Here is a 22,696-nt window from a genome sequence, read left to right as displayed (position 1 = left end):
GGGCAGAAAAAGAAAAAAGTACAAAGAAATGAGGTGTGCTTGAGCCCGTCTCAGAGAGTGCAGTGAATGAACCCAGAGACACCGAGCGGCCCTGCCTTCGTCTCCAGCGGGATTTTATCACCTGCATGAAAAGCAGCTTGAACACACATTGGCCAACATCATCAATCTCCGCTCGGCTGTGTTATAGGAGGAACCTGCGCAGGCTCTTTATGTACCTTTTAATGCTTGGATACTTTTCAGGTAACAAACTCATGAAGTAAAGTTGCAAAACTCCTTCTAAACGCACACGTATTTACAATTCCTTAAAAAAAAAAAATTTCACCCGACAAAAAAGGAAAAAAAAACATTTTCTGTTTTTTTGGATAGTTTACAATCTTAACTGCACCACTTAAAAGACAGGAGACAGGTGCACACATGCACACAGGCCAGAAATTAGAGAGTAAACAAACAAGGGTTCATTTTAATCATCCCTAGCCTGTTTATTTAGCACCGGTCAGGATTTAACTAATAAACCTTTTTAAACTCCATTGCAAAAATTCCTTCTTTTTCGACTGCAGGAAGAACATTCAAACAGTATTAATTCCTCTGCTGGGAAAAGGGACAGCCTTTTCCCGGAGCAATCCATAACATCTGAATATAAAAATAAATATGAAGAGCGGGCGCGCTCGTAACCCCAAAGTGAGGAGGGAAAAAACCTGCCGGGAAGTTTGATAGTGCTGTATGTTTTTCCCCTGTTACTCTTACTCAGTTACTCTTGCTGTGTTTGAGTACTTTAAACTGCCACCATTTCTCTTTTTGCCGACCTCCTTATTAATTTTAATCAGTCTTTTGATTAAGGTTGCCCTATTCTATTTCTGTCTTCTTTTTCTTTTTTTTTCAATCTTTTCCGTCACTCCCTCACTGCCTCTCTCGCTCTCTGCTGGACGCCCCAGTGCCAGTTAACACACCACAAGCCAGAGGGAGGACCGCAAGAATGCTTAAATCAGCATAATTAGGCCTGTGTGTACTTTAAACACACACGTTTCCCCCAGTCCTGGACCCCTGCCACCCGTACACCGCTGTGTACGCAGCCACGGCCTGTCTCTTTGAGTCAATAAACACAAACATATCAGCAGTCAGTCTCACAAACGTTTACACAGTATACACAGGCATACATATGCAATACATGAGGTGAAAAATGATGCAGTATCCTTCTTCCACCCAAATGAAGCTACCTCCCTCATAGAGCTGTCACCCCCCCGCCCGCCCTCCGGGTCCAAACCACCATCACCACACTAACAGTTTGACCCTTTACACTGCGTAGCTGAAGGGGAGGGAAAAAAATGAGTTGAATACGCGGGTGGGGGTGGTGGGGTTTACTCTGCACGTCCGCTCAAACATTTCCATAAGCGAGCCCGGTAAAAATTAAGCACGAGCATGCACTGAAACAATGGCAAGGGATCTCGATTGGGTTTGTGGTTTTGTGCCACACACACACATCTGTATGTGTTTTAGGTTTCAGTGGTGCATTAACAAACAACAGCCTCCCAGCGAATCCAGAGTTCTGAGCTGCATATGGGGATTATCAGTAGTCATTACAGACCATTTAATAGCAATCAGCATAATCAAAAATGAATCAGTCCTATCATGTGAATTTCAGATGGCTAATATCACTGCCTGGATTGATCATATTAGTTAAGATGGAGGACTGATTAGACAATATTTGGCATTTCGTTTTACTTAAATGATCACACGGAGACCCGCACGCTTTGGAAAGAACCTCAAACTCTTTACTCACACATTTATTTTTGTTTCTTTTGGAGTTTTTTTGTGTTTTTTTTTTTTGCCATTTATAAGAATATCTCTATAACAGAGCTGACACCCATGAACGAAGGCGCGCTCAGTACAAAAGTCTGAAAGTCAGCAGCTACACAGCGTTCAGAGGCATCCAATCAAAACATTACACTCCCTCCCACAGGAGTATAAACAGCGACTGCTCCCGAAGAAGCTTCAGGTGCAGATGGACACTGCGAGCGAGGCCTGCACTTGCACAAACAGCTCCAAACACAGCAAACCCCAATCTTGTGAATCGAATGAGAGGAAGCGTGCCAAACATGAGAGGCCGGATACACTTTAATTTATTCGATATTCTAATTTCCTCCCTGAAGTTATGCACAGAGCACAAGTACCTCGTGAAGAGCGATACGCTCACCCCTCTGACTTTGGAAGTACAGTGGCGTTTCCATGGAGTTCATATGTCATGCAAGCAAAACATGGACCTAATTTGATTTCCATTTTTGACATCGGCCGCCTCAAAAACAGATAAATCTTATGTGGCCTGAGCTTAGTTTCTCCAGAGAGTGATTAGAACACTATGCTCGGTCCACTTAAGAAAAAAAAATTGTAAGCAGCATTTGATCAAAGTGGTGTGATACTGTTTATATGAGGGTACACAGTGAAAACTGGCCACAAAGAAGCCACTCTGTGTGTCTCTCTCCCTCTGTCTGTGGCCTCTTTCTCTCTGCCTCACACACACGGGGCACGAGCACACTCATTTCTCTGTTTGTGTGCTCACACAGCTGTGGATCTTGCGCTGGGTTCAACCAAGGTAAAGATATGGTATATTACGCAACGGCTTATAGATTTTTCCACCCCTGGCGAGCTGCCAGCGCTCTCAACAGGAGTGAGAGAGAGAGAGACAGACAGAGTGAGAGGGAGAAAATCAGAGAGCAGCACACTTTGTTCCACAAAGTCTGACTCACTAACTGGATTCCCTGGCTGCAGTTGGAACTACAGACCTCTGTGTCCGCAGATACACTGCGGACACATGGCTGAACAGAAATGTGTGTGCACACACATGTGTGTGCGTTACTTAATAATACGGGGAATTACAATTGTCAAAGAGAATCACGGTGATTGGGAGTTTGCAAGCGCATCCGTAACAAATGTCAGACATGTTCGTTTGGCCCGGTTGATTTTTCGGCTAACGCTCCCGTGGCTGCTGCAGCCCTGCACCGCAATGCCTCTTCTAACTCACACAAATGTACACAGAGCCCAGTCAAAAATAAATGACCTTAGCCAGTCATTCAACACACTGGGCTGTCGTGGCTATACAGCCTGCCCTATATATTGCCATCAATAACCATTTAAAAATACAGTAAACATACTGGCAAAGGCTTAGGTGTCGAACAGTAGCCTGCGATTGCTTTGCTTGCATTTAATTCGAAATGCCTACACTTTTATGATCTGTTTGTTTAAGGAGAACGCCAACTTTTTCCGACGAGGCAAAACAATCACAAGGCTGTTTTAACTGATTGGGGGGGAAAAAAGCACAAATAAATGTCTTTGACGTGAACAACAGAAATGTGCACACATGACAGACATTTTGGTGCAGACTACTTCCAAAATGAGACTTGGAAGAGTCAGCAAGAGCAGCCCAATCTGTTTTGAATCTGACGCTCGCCTGTCAGGATGATCAATCAGAATGTTTTCTTGATTTTCTTACTGAGTACGTGACATGCATATGTTAATGAAACTTGCACTCTTCTCATATCAGCCTCGTCCATATTTTCCCGCCTGGATTAAGGAAGGAGCCATACTGTTCACACGCAAGGAAACAGAATTGCTTTCACTGAGCTGATTTGGCCTAGATCTCACTCACTGAGGTTTCCCCTACTCTTTTAATTGGGCTCTTGATGCTCGAAATAGGGTATACTTCCTCTAATTAGCTATATCTATAGCGTATGGGAGGGTGATGAATGCATGCATGTGTAAAATCCTCTTTTGAGCAACTCCAAACTAACTAAGAGCTTTAATTTCACGCTAGGCTGCATTGTCCCATTCAGTGGGGTTACCCCCACAAAAAAAAAGGAAAAAAAAAAAGCCTCTGAGAAAATCAAAAAGAACGAAAAACACACCAACGGGTCACACAGGAGGGGGATGGAGCAAGATACAGGGAGAGGGTGAGACAAACAACAACAACAACTGAAGCTCATCCTCGAACAATGCCGATCACTCACTAACCGTTACTTCTCTTTAAAAGGGAGCTAATTGAGAAGGTGGAGGGGTGTGGAGGAGAAGGAGAAGTGGGGATGAAGGTGAAGGGGAGTCTGTCCCAAGCAGATGCAAGAGCAGCGCACTTCTTTGGCTCTTGCATCTTCTCATCTCTTGATTCCTTAGTGGTTTCTCACATTTCCCTCGTCTGATGATTTCATCTCTTTTGCTGGCAAACTAAAGTCTTTTCACGTTAAATGACTGTAAACTGCTAGTTGTTGCACCTCTGATTCTGAAACCTGAGAAAAAAATAACAGTCTTGCACAGGGAGGATATGCAATTATCAGTCAATCACACGAGCACTTTACACACTTAATTCGTACCCCAGCCAAGATTAAAATTATATCGCATAGTGAGCAAAGCCACAACAAAAGCTCTGAGGGACAATTGTGAAAATTTGATTTTGGAGCATTTTCCACCCCCGTGACAAAAACTGGCAAAGGCTAAAGTCGGAGCAGCGTTCCCAGTATCAGCACAGTGAGGGGATTTCGACTCTGCTGCTGCTGCTCCCGCTCCTGAACGCGTCTGTCTATCAGTCTATAACATTACGTGAGTGTTCATTCTCTTTTCGGATGAGTTTGCGTATCTTCATGCATACATGTGTGTGCAGTATGGCTCGGTAAACAAAACTATCTCAGACCAACATAAGACCGCTATAGGGGCCGCCTGCTACCACTGGCCACAGATCAACCTAAACCTAATCCACACTAGAAGGCAGAGGACAGGGAGGAGGTAACATGTGCACAAGGCCACACATAAACACGCGCATATCGGCCACACAAACACATGCTCATCCATCCAGAGGACAGCCACCTATTACCGGATTGTGCCAAGTGCCTCGGTTAAGCATGATAAATCCATTTTCTATGGGCAGTTGGGAAGACTGCACAGATAAGGGATAAACAGAGCGCCACTGTGTTGGATTTAAATCACCTCCAAGACAGATTCACCCACATTCAAACAAACACACACTGCCATAGGACGACTGTCCAAGAGCTACCTTAGGCTATAGGTCTGGGGCTTTATGGGTCCTTCAATTGCATATTTTTTTCTTTTTTGGTGACGTTACAAACAAAAACTCATAATTTTAGTATAGACTACCGTTTGACACTATGCATGTGATTTCAAAATTTTGAGTAACAATTTAAGTTAATTTAGGCACACATCAATCCCTCACACATATCAGGCACATTTATTGGTATAGCCCGTGATCCAAATGTATTTAGACACTGCTAAACTGACATCATCATGTGCCATTTCTTATGCGTTCCTTCGTGCCTGCCTACCAGCTCTCACTCGGGGCCAAGGAGCGTAAGTTGGACCTTGTCTGCCTCTAGCAAAGGATGAATAAGTAAAAAGAACACAGTGTACCCCTGGGTTCTGCCTACAACTCACTGCCTGCTTGCCCTTGGCCTGCAGTTGGCCATTTTCACCCTGCTTACCGTCCACCACAACAGAGCTGTGCCTGCAAACTAGCTATGTGTGCGCAGGATTATAGGGAGTGTGTGTGCATGTGTGGGTGCAAAGTGATGCCGGTAAGGATTGGTATGTTACCAGATCATGCAGACCCACCTCGGCTTACACCAGCAGTCACTGACCGGTCCCAGTGAAACCAGAACCTACGCTGACGCAGGAGAGCCGTGGCCCAAAACGGGACGGAAAAACAAGTACTGTACGCACACAAAAAGCACACACTAGCAGGTAGTTAGCTGTGACGCCATGTGTCTTGAACATTTGACCCTTTGTGACAATGGCGACTTCTAGGTGGAAACAGGAAAAAGAACAATCTCAAAATTCGGCTTAAGAATGAATATTTGATTTGGACAGTCTAACTGTATAGAAACTGGCTGTGTGAATTTCACACAGATTGCCACACATATTGTGCGCTGCTCCATATACAGTGATTCACTTGGCTGTTTGGTTGCGATAAAAATGCTTTTATCTCTATCACCAAAGATACTGTCTGCAACATCTTCACTCCCCCCCCCCCCCCCCCACCCCCTCTTCTTGTGCTATTGCTATATGGCACGCCTATTGTAGCCTGTGCACATTTCACTTCATGCTTCTAATGGCTCAGCCAATCGCACATGGCCGAGTGAATTTCAAGGACTCATTTGAAGTCCAAAAAAAAATCTAAAACCCTTAAGAAGTGCGTATAATAGGACATGAATGGCGTATAAGCGAGAATCAAGTGAACAAATAAAAATGTTCTGCGCGTGAACTGCGAGGGGAGCAGTTAAACAATCTCCCGGCACATTGTTAAACATTTCTTATTTTGCGGCAAAAGCTTCAGAATTTGGCGCTAGCAACCCATTTCATTTTGGATAAACGGGACTTAACAGCAGTCTGAAATAACCGAATTCAAAAACGCAGCACATAGAAGTTTTAATTAACGACGCCCCCGCCCCCCTCGACCTTCAAGCCGCATTAAAACTTCATGCAAATGCATTTCCCGTCACAGGGACGTGAAACAATGCCACGCGTACGCAAAAAAACAAAAAACCAACTCCTGCTAATGTTTGGCAATGTTTTGCACCGCTACTTTGGCTCGTCGGTCCGTCACCTACCAGGCTATTCCAAAAAAGCTTTTATCAGCATTAATAATGCATTGTAGGTTGTTTACACCACTTTTACATGTTTTCTGTGATTTGTGAATTATTTACACGACAGTGATCAAGAACAAACTCTTAATGGAGTCACTGGACGAATGTGGAAGGATGGATGGATGGTTAGGCTACAAGCAATCTACATTACGCACGTCAGCATCCGTGTGTACACTCATGTGAACCCCCCCCCCCCCCACACACACACACACAAATGGCGTGTATTCCGTTTTAATGACGCATCAAAAGATAATTAAAAAGAGCAGAGCATAAATTAATGCAAATGTTTAAGTCATGTTTCAATTACAGGTGTGAAAGAAGCAGGATGCACGGGCGTCTTTGGGGTTAATCTTTGACTGGTGTTATCTTAATATACTCGACATACAAACACGAGCTCTCAAGGAGATACGAGAGAATGCAAACAAACCAGCTTTGCTTGATATCTGTCACTAGACCCGTAGACGTAGTAACAGCAGCCTAAGCAGATCAATATGTATCACGCATATGGGCAGCACGAGTCCATGCGGCGCTCGTGTGAGAGGATCTGCTGCCAATTAATTTTAATTAATGGAAAGAAAGAGGAAACTCGATGCGGACCTCGCCTCATACCGCCAGGCTCGGAAAATTATCTGTACTAAATATGCAGTAGGGCTGCTGGACTTATTTTACGGGGCAAATCAAATGGGCTATTGATTATTAAATGTCATTCTGACTCTATAAAACCTGCAGACGGCAGAACAGTCAAGAGAAAGCGGGAAGAAAGAGAACGAGACCGACGCGTTTCTAGGGATGCCTGTGATTCCGGGTTTGTTTTTTGTTTTTTGGGGTTTTTTTTACGTAAAAACAAACTAACGGAGAAGAGACATACACACATGCATACACATTATACTTTAGTTTCAGTCAAAGAAAAAGCAAAACAGGTCTGGTCTGAAGGCCTGAAATAACTGTGAGAAGGAATCCTGCATGTTTTCCTCGGAGCTCTCGAAAGCAGACTGTTCTGTTTAAGGAAAGGAATGATTACAATTCTCTGCTCCACTGCAAAAGGCTGTGCAGCTACAATATGGTTTGGAATACATTTTTTGCAAAACGTATGAATATTACAGTAAAGCATTTTGTAGGACTAAAAGAAACGCAGGGCTGCAGGCCGTGACCTTCCTGTATCATTGAAATGTAACACGCAGGCTGGAAGCCAAACTGTGATTTTATTATGTTTCAAAAGTCAAATTAATGCGCAAAAATTATACATCATAAGCCTTATAATTGGCATTTATTGCACTGCAGGCTGTAACTTACAGGTAACTGAAGCTTGTGTTTAAAAAAAATCATTTCTTACTGACAAATGGGCCGACTGATATTAAACGGTAATTATTAACGCCACCTTTAAATAAAGGCTTGCTGGTGACGTGCGTGCAAATAAAAAAAGTGCTTTTATCCCGGTGTGTGAATTTGATAAGCCGAGCGGCAGAAGGGGAAAACGGACCTGCGGTGGCCTGGAGCAGCAGGCTCGGCGCTCCTGTGGTCCTCATCTGTTAACTCTGCAGTGACTGTTCTAATATAACTTGAATAAACATAACTTTAAATGTATGTGCTCTGTCGGGCACAAAAAGTGCGGCGCTGTAAAGAAAATGAAAAAGGTCATTTACAGAGTGACCTTTGATCTCCCGAGGCCTGTGATATGATCTGTTTTGATTTACAGATAAAGGCTCCTTACGCACTGAAACAACACAAGCCGAGCTCATAAAGACAATGTATTCACTGTTATGAAAAATGAAACAAAAAGAAAAATAAAGCCTAAGCTCTACGTCACTTCTGTCAAAAAATCAACAAAGACAAAAACAAAGGTTTGAAGGTTGTCCTAGTCCTGTGTTTTCCTTTAATCTCGAGTTTATTTCTAGTGCACAGTTTACAGATATATATCAAAGGAACATTATAGGGTATGAGGTGAAACAAGATAATGCAGCGTTTTAGTGCACAGTGGCAGAAATGCTTAGAGGAAATGAGCCTTGAAAGGTCAAAACTAAGTCTGTAATTTCGAATTTAGGTGAAAACCTGTGAGCTAAATATTCACAGATCTCAGTTAAAAGCTGCAGTTTAAAGAAAATGTTTTAAAGCAAATTGATCTAAACTTTTTTTTAACTTAACTTATTCCTCTGTGTAGAACCTGTACCTGATCCACGGCCTTTAAAATTACGCACATTACATTCTCCCGCTTTTTTTAACCGGGAGAATCCCTAAAAAGCTTCCACCTATACTGACTTTCATACAATGATTATGCAAATATTACGGAGTGGTTCTGTTGTTTATTTAAAGGGCACCTCCGTTTTGTCATTAATCAATCTGACACCACCGAGAACACACACATGCACACTTGCCCACAATTTCTTATTTGGCTAAAAAAAAAACAACCCAAAAAACAATTAAAAATAAATAAATAAAATAAAGCACTTTGTTTTGTTTCTGCTGTTGCAGAATATGATAAATCCAGTTAAGATTGCATCTAGGACGTGACCCTTAAAGGCCCCCGCGGCTGAAAACTGGCAGACCACCCTACAGCCGTAAGTTAGAAACCTTAAAAAAAGAAGAAGATTTTACTACTCAAGAAGCTTCATTAAAACTCGTTCATGAGCTTTATGGATAAAACCGGTTATTGCCTCCGTTTGTCTGGAATTAGTCGCAAGCTGTCAGGACACCCAGCCCCTCTTCCCCTTTCTCCAACCTCCGTTTTATATAAAATAGATTTGGGAGAAGCGCCATTTTCTCTCCAAACCATGCGCAATGAGACGCACAAGAAAGCCCGTTGGAGGAGTGCCATTAAAAAGAAAGGGGGAGAGAGAGAGCGCGAGAGAGGGAGAGAGAGTGAGAGAGCGAGGGAGGTTAAACACTATCGGGGAAAAGAGAGCAGAGTTGGGAAAAGCTCCTTCGTACGCAGCAAATGACAAGTAGCAGCGCGACAGGCGACACAACACTGTAAACCACGTACAGTAAAAACAAACCGGAGGCGCGCTACACCGGGGGGGAAGGGAAAAAAGCAAAGCGCCGGAGCCTTAAAACGGCGATTTTCTTCCATACCTGTGTCAAGCAGTAAGGGGAGTACATGTTGGAGTCTACAGATGAAATTTGGAGTTGCTGATAACAAAGTTGGATGGAGGTTCGCTGCGGTGCCGCATTGCAAAGCCGCTGTGGCTCAGTCCAGGCTGTAACCCCGCCTCACTTGCAGTGAAAGCTCCGCGCTAACTTTAGAGGAAAGTTTTTGCTGCTCTCTCTCCCTGCCTCCCTCCCTCCCTCTTTCTCTCTAACGCTCCCTCTCTCTCACTCACTCTCTCTCTCTTCCTCCCCGCTTTTCTATCAGATCGTCACAAACCTAACATTATGTTTGAAACGATCGTTATTTAAACGTTTCTTTTCTCTTTTCTTTTCTTTTTTTTCTTTAAGAATCAACGCTTCGCTAAATCCCCCAAAGAAAAGTCGCTTGAGCTACAGTATTCCTGCAGAACTACAGGGGCTCAATGTGCGCCTGTGGTACTGTGCGGGCAGAGCAGTCAGCTCGTTGTATTTTAAAGATAGTAATACTTTTGTAAATGTGGCATGGGATTTCGCTTATATTTTACTACATGATTTAAACACTTCGGAAGCAGAAATCTAAGCATTTAGTTCTGTTAAATAATGTTTTTTATCTATCTATCTATCTATCTATCTATCTATCTATCTATCTATCTATCTATCTATCTATCTATCTATGTTTGCAGTCTTTTGGTCATGTAAAAAAAACGGAATCTTTTTTTGGTGCAGGGATATTTACTTTGACAAAACTGTCTTAAAAATCTTTGCCAATCACTTGTGTTTGCCAGAGCAAACACAAGTGATTGAGGTGGCAGATTTCCTCAAAAAGATCCCTTTTCTGCTTTCATATCCTTTGCTCTTATGAAGAATGCAGAAGCAAACCCAAGTGTAACCAAAATAGAAAGACCAAAAAAAAAGAAGAAAGTTTTAAATTTACAGCTCAGATTATGCTGTGGTCCTTTGTCAGCCAGTCATCTGGATGGTGGCACAAAGCTTTCTGTGTACAAGCTATTTAAATGTCTTACAAGTTTGTTGAAGGGGGCCCGATTGTTAACTTGACTATGTGTTACTGTAAAGTAAACGTGCGCGGTAGGGTCGGCTTTTCATACTGCTGAAACATCTCATTAAATCTGGACCGCCTATTTTTATTTAATGCATTTTACAAGGTGTCAGAGCTCAACATGAGCCCTGACTCTGCAGCTCCGCTTTAGCTTGAGATGCTGCGTGCCGCTCGTTTTAACTAAAGAGCTCATCATCTGAAAGTTATAACCAGACTTAAATATTTACAATGGCAGGCGTATTCATGAACCTAAACAAGTCCAAAATTATTACAGCAAGTTGTAAATTCTGCTGTCTAAGAGTCATTTTTTTCAGCCATGATACATTTTGCTTTGCTATTTCTGCTTTTGTTTTTAACTGAATCCAAGTCATATTCCAGTATACGGTATATGTTTATGTCGACAAAAGATACCTGAACTTGTGCAAAGTGCTCTAAACCGGTCTCATTGTGCCTCTATTGTATGGAAGCAATACACTCTGGTTCTAATCAGGCTTGGCTTTATCCTCACCCGCTCCCTGCTCCTCAGCCTAATCAAACTCATATATGCAGGCAGAGTGCCTGCAATTATACATAAGCCTCTGCCTTGTGCATGTGTGTGTAAGAGAGTGTGTGTGTGTGTGTGTGTGTGAGAAGAGAGAGAGCGAGCATTAGTGAGAAGAGAGAGAGCGAGCATTAGTATTTGGAAGCATGCGTGTGCCTGTGTGTGAATACAATTCTATATGTGCAAGTCTCCGTGTGCGTATGTGTTCCAGTTGTGCAAAAGTTTTTGCTCCCACCCACATGTGTGCGCAAGGGTGCGGTTTTGGGGGTTGAAGTCACCCTCGTGCTTGGATGCCAAGTTTTTCTGGGGGGGGATGAAGCTGTGCAACTTTACGAGACCTCAGCCTATGTAGCATACATAGAAACCTACACCACAAACGCACATGCATATAATGTACAGTAGAGACAGACACACACACACTCACAGTTTCAGTGCATTCATGAACACAAATGTCTGTTGGTCAAAGATATATTGGCACAAACAACCAGAAAAAGAATTTCACCCAGAAGAAAAAGAGAGAAAAATCTAAATTGAAGTGAAAGAAAGTAAAACATATTGAGGTGTAGTGTTCTTTTCCCAAAGTCTCTCCTCTTTCCAAACCACACCCCACCACGGCACAGGCCCAAACCCCAAAGCTTTTGTCCGCTCTCTCGCTTTCCCTCTTTTTCTTTCTGTCTACCCCATTTTTTCTCTTTCTCAGTGGGTCTTTTTAGTGTCACTTTCTCCTTTTCTGTCTCATAATCTTCAGCTATTCTCCCTTTCTTTAGTTTCTTTCTTTCTTTTTTTTGCTGTCCTCATCACACACACACTCTCCCTTTCTGCTGCCTGATTTTACTGGTTGTCTTTGTTTCTGGCTTCAGTCTGACATTAGGTGTCCATCTCAGTATTCAACACAGGCACTTGGCTGCAACAAACAAACTATAGCAACCGACCGCAGAAGTTACAAAACACTGACGCTTGGGCTTTCTTTCCAAACTCTCTGCCTATAATCAAACAGTCAGGTCTCAACATCACCTTTGAAAGCCCCTCGAGCGCACAGGGATCTAGTGGTTTCTGAGACTACGCTTGCCATTAAAAAGCACATGAGAAAACCATATGGCGTGCCTAAAGTTAGCATGTTGCGGTCTCCCATTGACACACAGCACTACTCATATCCTTGTTGTTTACCAATGCCTGTGGCTAGGCCATTAAATATTGAATGTGATGTAGCATACTGATACTGCCATTAGCATGCTAAATGTGTGAGACAGGTGGTTGAGGCTGCCTTTCAAAAGGCAGGAAATATGTGAACAGAATATTGTGCAACTGTACCGTTTACTACGGCATACAGTGTAAATATTGTTTGAGTAAGCTGTTTACGTCTGCCTGCGAAGCGGCATGCCAGTCAAATGCATACAGGCATATGCAGTCAGAAAGACATGGCTGACCGGCCGCCACGGCTAACAAGCATATCATATACAGTGTGGATCCCAGAGACTATGGATCTGTTTGTGAGTGTGTATGCAGAGCACTGTGTTAGGCCTGCTGCTTTTTAAAAAAATGTGTTTACTATATGTCATACTCTGACGGCTTTGGATTTGTGCATTTTTACCATATTTGTATTCAGCTGTAATAAAGACGTATAGATTTATTTTGCTGGGATTATGTCATAATTCGTTTGTTTTAAAAGTGGAAAATGGAACAAGTCATATTGAAGCGTGTAGGCCAAAAGAACAATTTTCCAGGCAGTCTAGCAGTTATCGCCAAACTCATTCTGAAAGCTGATTTTTTTGGGGGGGGGGGAAATATTTGTGAAAATTACCATATGTATAACATGTAACCCAGGCAGTATCCTCCAGAAAAATTTCACTTTTATAACGTCAAGTATATTTTTCTTTGCTTTAACTGGCTTCTAACTTTTGCCCTGCACGTGACGCGTGTCCTCCACATGAATCTGCAACAAAACCAATTTTCTGCCAAGCCTAAATAATCCCTTATAAAAATACATGTCACGGAAAAGTTGACATTTTTAGGAAACATAGTGTTTTTGCAGGGCACTTTTGCCACATGTCAGCGCAACTGACAGATGAACTGAGAACATTCATGAAGACGTGTGGGAATTTTTTTGTGTGTGTGTGTGTGCGGAGGAAATGGACATATGAGCGAGCTAATAGCACAACGTCAACACAAAATGTGGATGTATTTTCTGAACACATTAATGGAACCCTAGAAACAAACATTCATCATGGCAAGAATGAAGGTAGCATAGTGTTTCCTATGCTGTGGTCGGACCATGTCAAATGAATGCACTAATGAGGCTTTTGTACTTTAAAAAAGTCCTCCCCCCTACAAAAGAAAAACAGAGAGGGACTGGGTTCCTTTTTTGTTTTTTTGTGTCCAGGAAATATATCTTGGGACATCAGTGCAATTAAAAGGACAGATACAGAGAGCTTGCAGTGTGTATGTATTTTGGGGATGTGTATACCCTATATGTATCAGACACGAGGAAACATTCAGGCATCCCTGGGCCTCTAGTGGGATCGTCGTTCACCAGGTAGGTGTCAGTAGCCTGAAAAACAGAGAAATAGTTATTCAGTTAAAATTGTTTCCATGTAGCTGAAAAGTCATGCTGCGAAATGTGGAACAAATACAGCACAGATTTTAGCCCAGCATATATTTTATATCATTTTAATATTTATTAAATTAAATATTATAATTGGATTTCGTTGCTCTTTAATAACATATAGTATATTTAAGAAGTATTGCAACATTTAAAGCAATCTCACAACACTCTGTTAATTTGTTTAAACCAGTGTAATTTAGATTGTGGCAAAACGAAATTGTGATTTTCCTTCCCTCCTCTTTGTGAGACGTAACCCTAAAATGTACCCGCTCCGTGTGAAACAGTCTTTTAACCCCAACTGGTTTCATTTCTCCACAGAAGCTCCACAACACTTGCACTATAAATCCCCAGTCATATTGTCTGTAAGTACAAGGGTGTATGCATGCATATGTGTGTAGGTGTGCATTCAGGGAGCTTCATTTGTATTCTAAGTCAAGCAGGCAGGCGGGCAGGCAGGGTTCTGGCAGGGCCCGGAGCTGTGAAATAGGCTCTCCTTGCAGTTCTGCAGTTGATTGGATCAACCTATCCCACTCTACTTAGCCGAAGGGAGCCCAAATCCCACAGCCGCTGTGCCGTTCTGTGAAATCCTATTTCATTTCACAACTTTAACGGATAAAAAAGCATGCACACGCGCTTGTGCCAGCCCAAGACCCCATGCCACATTTATTCAGCGAACGGGAGCAGAGAGAAAACACTGCATGTGTGTGGAAATGCCGAAATGCACACGCATATAGTCTAACCCTCTTGAAAATATAATCGCCCATATGCATATACATTTTTTCCACACCCATGTTCACTCTGCCTCACGCGCAAACACACTGCAACACGTACCAGCGCACACACACACACCGATATACACGTGCATGCCACTTACGCAGACACACAGACACAAACCCCATAATAAGAGCCAGACGTTGGCAGACCACACAGCCCTGAGTTGTGGTGAAAACAAAGGCTATTCATATCCTTCGCAATGAGAGGTCTGTATGGCTAACTCTCTTTCTCCCTCTCTCCCCAATCTCTCCCCTCAGCTTTTTATTACAGATAATCTGCACTCGCAAACCTTCCATTTTTCTGCAATTGTGCGATTCTTAATCATCTTTATTAGTCCATAAACATTGTTTTCTTTTTCCTATTTTTAGCCCTTTTTTATTGCTGAGGCTCTCGACTCCTTGAGGGGGCAACACGAGTTTCAAAATGATGATGAAGCTGGGATTCAGAGTCAGAGAGGCCTGCTGATAAGAGAGCAAGGCATTATGGGAATGGGGTAATAGAGTCCCTCACATCCACAAATACACATCCATGCTAATAGACATGCAGATCCACACACACACACACACACACACACACACACGACAAAATGCAAGCACTCAGATTCTGCCAGGCCACATGTGTCTGATAATGAAATGACGCCTCTGATTGGCTGGCAGGCAGAATAATGGCCTGGATCCACGACACCTGTGGTGGGGTCCACAGCAGTGCGAGCCTGCTGACTACCAGCAAGCAGACCACAATGCATCAGGTGTGCTGGAGCCTCTGTGATTGGCTGTCCCTGGCCAGAAACAGCGTCAGGTGCACCAGCAAGCCTACCCTGATTGGTTGAGTCGAACCCAAAAAGCTGCGGGTGGGAAAGAGCTGTTTTTATTGGCTGCTGCTGCCCAGTGCTGCTGGTGAATGGGTGTCTGGCTGGATGGCAGTGGGACAACTGGGAGCGCTGACTATTTGAGAAAACCTTTTGTACATTTGTAGGTTTTCGTACCCCCAGAATCTCAGCATTAGCTATCATTTAACCTGACTTCAGGAAGAGCAACATAACACACATAAAACAAACAACCAAAAACCCCAACAACAATTGAACTCCAACAGTAGATAATTTGCTCTCATTTCATATTAACCATCCAACAAAGAGGAATTTAAACACCCACTTTATGTTCGCCAGAAAAACAGGTGTTGATGAACCTCAATCCTATTGTACAACAATGAATAACATGAAGCTAATGAATAGGCTAAGCTCTGTACCTGGCACTGGGGAGGCCAGAACATACTGATTCCCTTTGTAGTAAACCCCTAAAAAAAACTCCAGGGCCCCCAAACACTCTCTCCTGCAGCAGTGTATGAATTATATATTGTACTATATATATAGAACATATGCCCGGCCCATATGGCCAGCCCTGAGCGAAAAAATCTCAAAGCCCTGCTTAATTAACATTTTAGAGGGAAGATTCGGAGGCGGGAGATTGAGTCAGTGACCTATTTGGAGTCCATCATCGCCCAATGCAAATGTGTTAATTGAGACAGATTTTCCTACTTCACAAATATGTGGAGTAAGGGATGCAGTGGAGGATTTTTATTTATTTATTTGTCTGAGCCATCTGATCTAAGGTATCTGTATATGGTGTGTTTTAAGATGCCTTTCTTTCTGCCTTCACTGACAAAAGAAGACACTTCTCTTTCCTTGGCTCACTCGCTCTCTCTTTGGATTTAGTGTTGACGACCATATGGCCAAATTCTTTGGAGGTGAGATCTCCGAAACCTGCTCTCGCACTGCACGTACACTCACACATGTACTTACAAACACACCTCTACAGAGCTTTGTGTATGAAAGGCCCTGATGGTGGAATTTGTTCTCAGGTGGCTCCATTTTAAAGCAAATGAATGGCATCATATCAATGATCCCCCCCCCAACCACACACACACATCGCCCCACCTTTCCTCGCTTTCTGTCTCTCTGCATATCACATTAGCAGTTACACACAAAAACACACACTTGCACACTAATTCACCACCTACACATAAAAACTTACACTTGTCACACACCTGGTGCAGCCCTCTCCTTGTTTCCACAAAACCTTTATCCTGGCCGCCCCACAATCATGAACCACAACCACTACCAGCACTGTTGATCCCGCTTTTTTCTTTTTTTTCTTTTTCTTTCTTTTAAAAAAACATGGTTATTATAACCACCATTGTGTCTCAACCATGTTTTTATCATCGTTATTTGGTGCCTGAAAAGCAACACTGCCAAGTTTAAGGCACAGGATGAAAATAGGGGGATGGGGAGAGGAAAACAGTCCAGCCAACCTGCGTGAGATGGCAACCACTTCAAAGATGCCAGGCCGCACCGGCGATCTGTTCCATGGTGTGTGAGGAGTGTATGAAAGGCAGAAATGGCCGCCGTGTGAGTCCCTGCCAAAGCTGCCTCGGGGAGAAACGTTGGAAAAATACGATTTTTCACACAGCCTTCTCAGGGGGGGTGACGAGAAAACAGGGAGGCTAAGAAAGAAGATGAGAAACCGAGGGGCTGCATTAAAAAAATGATGGATGGATGGCTGAGTAGAGTGGGGCTAATTATTTCACTCCACTCGTGAGTCCTGAAGGTTTGCTTGGGTCAGAAGTACAGCCAAGACGCAGAGCTGAAGATTGCATTTGGCTTAATTGTGCAGTTGTGTTTTACACAATAATACTAAATGTTGGGATCCTGGATAAGGCGGGAGGCACATCGTGTGAAAAGCGAGTCTGTTCAAGAGGCCTGACTGCTGGTGTATTAAAAAAATAGATGCCTCGAGTAAAAAGATATTTGACTTGTGTGAGAAATTCATACAAGCTGGTTTGCGGTTTAATTTAAAGGTGAGGTGAGATGAATCACCTGAATGCCAGATAGATAGTGAAACTACGCCAGCGTTGCTTTATTAAAAAAGCGTCTTTGTTGACCAAAACTGTTCGGTTAAACAGGTCTGAACAGAGCGCTCATTGTGACACACCCCAAGATGCACTTGGCCTGGCAACTTGCCTGTCAACTACTAATCTTGCTAGACAGGATAGGCTATGGCTGTGGCCTTATGATAATACCATGCCAGTTGTAACACTGAACTGAACCAGCAACATTTCACTGACACACTTGCTTGCACCAAACGCCCCCTTGGCACATTAAGTAACCCAATGCCACTGGCACCCTTCTTTGTACATGGGTCCTTATTCATTCTCTTATTTGAAGGTCCAAACCACATTCAACTAAGGTCTAGCTACTCTGGTTAATGCATTTAACAATGAGGTTTGGGCTGGGACAATCAACCCATTGTGTCACACAAGGACTGATCCGTGGGGAGATTTTCTTGTGGTTATGGTTCTAATACAGTAGAGTTTACCACAAAGACCGGGAAGCATGGAGTTACACACACACACACACACACACACACACACACACACACACACACACACACACACACACACACACACACAATGTGACTCAAGGAGGCAGCGTGTTGAGCTCATTTCAAATGTCTCACCCACTTCCATCTTAACTGAAATGGTACTTTGAAAATGTATTTAATAATCTGGTAAAAGGTTTACGCCCACCTCCCAACTTGGCACCAATAAGTTTCTTGACTTTTATTTGACTGACAGCTTCTGTGGTTGGCACGTTTTCTCTGCAACAACCGCAGCGCAACCAACTGTGAAATTATAGGCCGAGAATCAAAACAAAATGAGCATCGTATTATCACTGCCAATTACGAACAATTGTCTAATGTTTGGCTTACCTTAAGATATATAGACAGATAATTGGAAAGCTGACATCAGAAGACACATGCGGCCTAGAATTTGACATCTTGAGCGTCTTGGGGCCTGTCTGTGTTGTTGTTTAGCAGGTATGACTGTGAGTCAGGGCAGCTGGGGCAAGAAAAAGTTTTTGGTAGGTGACCCCCTCGATGTCACGTAAGGCTGACATTTATAACCCATAAAAAAACACGTGACAACGTGTGGGCTATGCGCCCTTCATGTAGAGAGCAATCAGGGTGCTCGTGCAAAGTTGGCGGCCGATGATAAATGTGCAAAAAGTGAATGAACACTTCTGCTAATGCTCTTTAAAGTAATGCTGCATATACAGGCAATATTTGATCATGTCAGTGACCGCGAATCTATATATCTATCTATATATAAATATATAGATAGATATATATATGTGTGTATTATTTTTAAAGTGTTTTTGTTATGTATACTCACTCAGTATGATAAAGAGACAGATCTGTAATTATCTGAGTGCCAAGTTTATACATTTTTTCCCCTCCTGTATCTTTGGTGCTTATCATTTGTGAGATTCCGTGTGCATTCCCAGAAACATTATAATCAAATACGGTTTCAGTCTAAATAAACTCTCACTGTTTTATTTCTAAGGATTGACTGTTCTAAAACAGGTCTCAAACTTTCAGGAAGGTAGATGAGTATTTGTGTGTAACAGCATCGATATTTGAGGTGAAGACGTGTGAGCAAGAGTAAGAGGTAAGAGTTATATTACAGGATTGTAATAGTGAGATACTGAAACATATCGGATGATCTACAAAGTATTTCACAGTGCAGTCTGTTATTTCTATGTTGCAGTAAACAACCATCACTATCACCTTAAAATACTTCACAGGTTTAGCAAATTTAATCAGAAATCTATGAGTAAAAATAGCTTAAACAAAATACCAAAAATAATGGAATCTTCTGCTTCAATCTCTTAAGTTGATTTAGCAATGATAATGCTGCATTTTTATTAGGACATTTTAAAACGTAAAGCTTTGAGTTAATAGAGATCACGTAAAGCTGATGGTCACAGCCTTGCATTTTCAATATTGCTGTAGCAGTTTTAGAGAAGATATTGATGATAAAATCTGATATTTATCTCCAAATGCTGCTGGATTTAGAGAGATAATGAGCTCATCGTCATCATCCGATTTTCAGATCAATATTAAATGCTTCGGAGGTGCTCTAATTTATGCTACTTGCTCTTTCTGAGGACTCTCAGCGCTTGTTCTGAGGGCACAAAGATGGTCTGTGTGTCACCTCACCTCCCCACCCCCTTGTAGTCGCTATAAAGTGTCATCAGCTACGCAAATGAAGTGCCCATTGATAAAAAAGAGCAGCCGCCTTCTGATAGAAAAGACTCGAGTCGGCGAGTGCAAGGTGGAGTAACGCGCGAGAGTCGTGCGCCACGTTAATTTATTGCGATTCTTAGGGCATAATAATAACCAGTACAGCAGTAATAATCGTCCACACACGATCACTGTGCGAGTCTTTAAGATTTACCTTTGCTTTTATTTTGTGTGACTTTAGCAGCAAAGATCAGACTCTGTCTACAGGGCCACTCGATGCACGTTAACGCGCCAGAAAGGAGAATTGCACTGATTTAAATGTGGAGAAAATTAATTTTGAACACATGCCATGCACATAATTATTACAGCTGCAGATATTTGAGAGCACTGTGGGAGAAATTTCACGAAAAAGAACTGCAACAAAAAAGTAGCTTATTGTTAACAAATAAATGAAAATCACTTTGGTCATAAAATGCACGGAGCTGTAGGAAAAACAAGGCAGTGTGTGAGAATAATATTTAACACTCAGCGCTCAGTACTGAATGTTTATTCAATCGCGGCTCATTTAGACGCTTTGTAATTACATTTGGCAGACAAACGAGTTGAGTTACTTTTACATCTGCACGCGCGCATACACGCACGTGCACAGGGACGCACACAGGTGTGTTGTGGCCCAGAACTCTAGCACCAAATCCATCCGCAACAAAAGTTCTTTACAAAGAAATTAGAGCCCTGAAATAAGTGCAAGCATGTTTTGTTTATTTCCAGCCCTATAGACTTTACCCTATAGAGCCAACAGAAAGGAACTATTGAGTTACACAGCACGTACCATTATAGCGTGGGGAGATCTGCCAACCCTCTCAATGCCCCATTTTCCTTTAAAAGTTCAGCTTCCAAAAAAGTGAGAGAGGGAGTGAGAGATGAGGGAGGAAGACTTAGTCTCTTCGCTGTTGCCGGAAGCAAAAAAGGACCTTTAAACACGTCGGCTTTAGGCCCAGATAGAGAAAAAAACACGCTCTTTCAAAAGTCGGTCCACTCTGAAAGCGATAGAAGGAAACGAAGACACCAGCTCCGAGCCTTCCGTCTACCGCTGTTTGGCGTCAGATGCGCCCATGTCCCGCAGAAAGAAGTGAGGGAGACGTCTGCGTCTAAGTCCCGAGGTGCGTCCTTCGGCGGCAAAACTCCAGCAGACTGGGAGATGCTAAAAAAAAAACCCTCCCCGAATTAATACTGATAATACGGGTTTAAAAAAAATCAAAAAAATAACCCAAAATAATAATGGACGGGAGAAGTGACGCAGAGTAAGTTTTGTTTCTATTATTTTTCCGTGTGCAGCCTTTGCGGTCGATCAGCTTCTGTGTCCAAAACGTGTCCAAAAGCAGCTGTCTCCTATGCCGCGCGTCCGATCTGTTTTACCCTCGTATCTCTCTCTCTCTCTCCTCTCTCTTGATCCGAACGCACACAAACACACGCAAGCACACGCACGGAGTTACACGCAAACGGGGGGGACACCCCTGGTCCCTCGCCGCCTCCTCCTCAAAGCTGACGAGATGAAAGAGCAGCTTGCGTCGTGCCTCTTCAAATCGCTACAGCCTCGCCGATAGAGGAATGCCTGTACAGCGATACGTCGTCGGTCGCGGCTTCGGCGGGGCTCTGGATGCCTCGGTGCGTAAAAATGGAAGCTCGCCGTGCGCTCCGGCAGCGATAGATTGCCTTGCTCTTCCCTCCCTCCCAAAATATCAGCCACTAAATAGCTCACCTCAGCAGCATGCGCCCTGTTTACACGCACATACACAAAATAATAGACGGGGAATTGGGGCAGTTGTTTACAGTGGGGGGCCGGTGCTTCAGGCGGCAGCGTCGAACTGGTGAATTATTAGGTGAATTATTAATAAAGCGAGCGGTGTGCAGTCTGTCGCGGAGAGAGCGGAGCGGCCAGGAGAGCAGCTGGGGCTTTAGGAGCATTAGGAGGACCAGAGGCTAAATCACGGGCTGCAGGGATTAGAGAGCTGCGCCGGCTCCTACCTACCGCCTGAAGTTTGCAGAGTGACTCTGTGGGGACGGCCGAGCGAGAGCAGAGCTGCTCGGTTTTTATGTGTGTGGTGGTTTTTTTTTTTATGTTTACAACCCAAGAGCAAAGATCGGGCCACTAAAGGATGATATGTTATTTTAATGACAACCTGGCCATAGATATAAGCTGTGCTCTGTGTGTCCACGCATCTGATAATATAAAAAAGGGGGAAAAGTCAGCTGTCATTTACTGAGCAGCCAAGCAGGACCGCTTTCCTCAATCCCAAAACTTACTTTGTTTGATTTCCATCAATATCTGTAGCACTAAGGGTATTTTGCATGTGACTGTCAGGATGTGACGCTGTGAAGCAACAGGATCAAATTCATCTGAGATATCGCAGACATTCTCACCAACATGATTTAAAAAAACAAACAAAAAAACAACAACACTCTCTCCACTTTACCAAAAAGCAACCACGTGTTTTAAGAAACTGTTTATTGCTCCAGAGATTTTAAGGACAACGGCCAGATCCAGCAGGCCTTCCACATAAGACACTTGGTGCACATGCTTTCTGATGTCAAGTTTCAATTTAAGAAAGTTTCTTCTTCTTTTAATGTAAACTTGGATACATCACCTGGAACAGATTTTGATTCAAATGAAATTGGCCAGGAGAATTTGTGGGGACACCGTGGGGCCTAAAGGACATAATCTAAGAATGAAAAAGTCACTTTAAAAAAAGCAGATAAGAGTGATTTAAAAATAAACTCTGGAGAAAACAAAAATATCTGGAAGATTTTGTGCAGATTTGGTCACTCAACCTGTTCACACGCCAGTCACATTCAAAACTTGGCCGTTTCTTGTTTCATACTCAACCTTCGGGCTTTCCTCTACAGTTAGAAACGGCTGGTTCAAATCAAAGCAACAAACTAAATATT

At 43.0% G+C, this 22,696-nt stretch overlaps 1 protein-coding gene across 8 annotated transcripts in view; it reads right to left on the bottom strand.

Moving 5' to 3' along the window:
• The window catches only part of nfixa (nuclear factor I/Xa), a 107,365-nt gene extending 85,847 nt beyond the window's left edge, over positions 1–21,518 (bottom strand). For 2 of the 8 annotated variants that reach the window (XM_082535095.1, XM_082535088.1), the window contains exons 1-2: positions 20,580–21,500; positions 13,761–13,844 (exon numbers count right to left, since the gene is read on the bottom strand). In XM_082535095.1, the coding sequence (XP_082391221.1) occupies positions 13,761–13,844; positions 20,580–20,582 (87 nt within the window). In that variant the 5' untranslated portion in view covers positions 20,583–21,500. Of the gene's footprint in view, positions 1–9,704; positions 9,877–13,760; positions 13,845–20,579 lie in introns of those variants that run through there. The other 6 variants (XM_082535093.1, XM_082535087.1, XM_082535089.1 and 3 more) reach the window with 6 other exon arrangements.
• Positions 21,519–22,696: the final 1,178 nt, after the last annotated feature.

The sequence above is a fragment of the Aulonocara stuartgranti genome, assembly GCF_965226115.1.
Source record: "Aulonocara stuartgranti genome assembly, chromosome: 6".
Taxonomy (NCBI): Eukaryota; Metazoa; Chordata; class Actinopteri; order Cichliformes; family Cichlidae; genus Aulonocara; species Aulonocara stuartgranti.
Note: the sequence above shows the minus strand (reverse complement) of the source record. Positions and strands in the feature narration are given on the sequence as shown.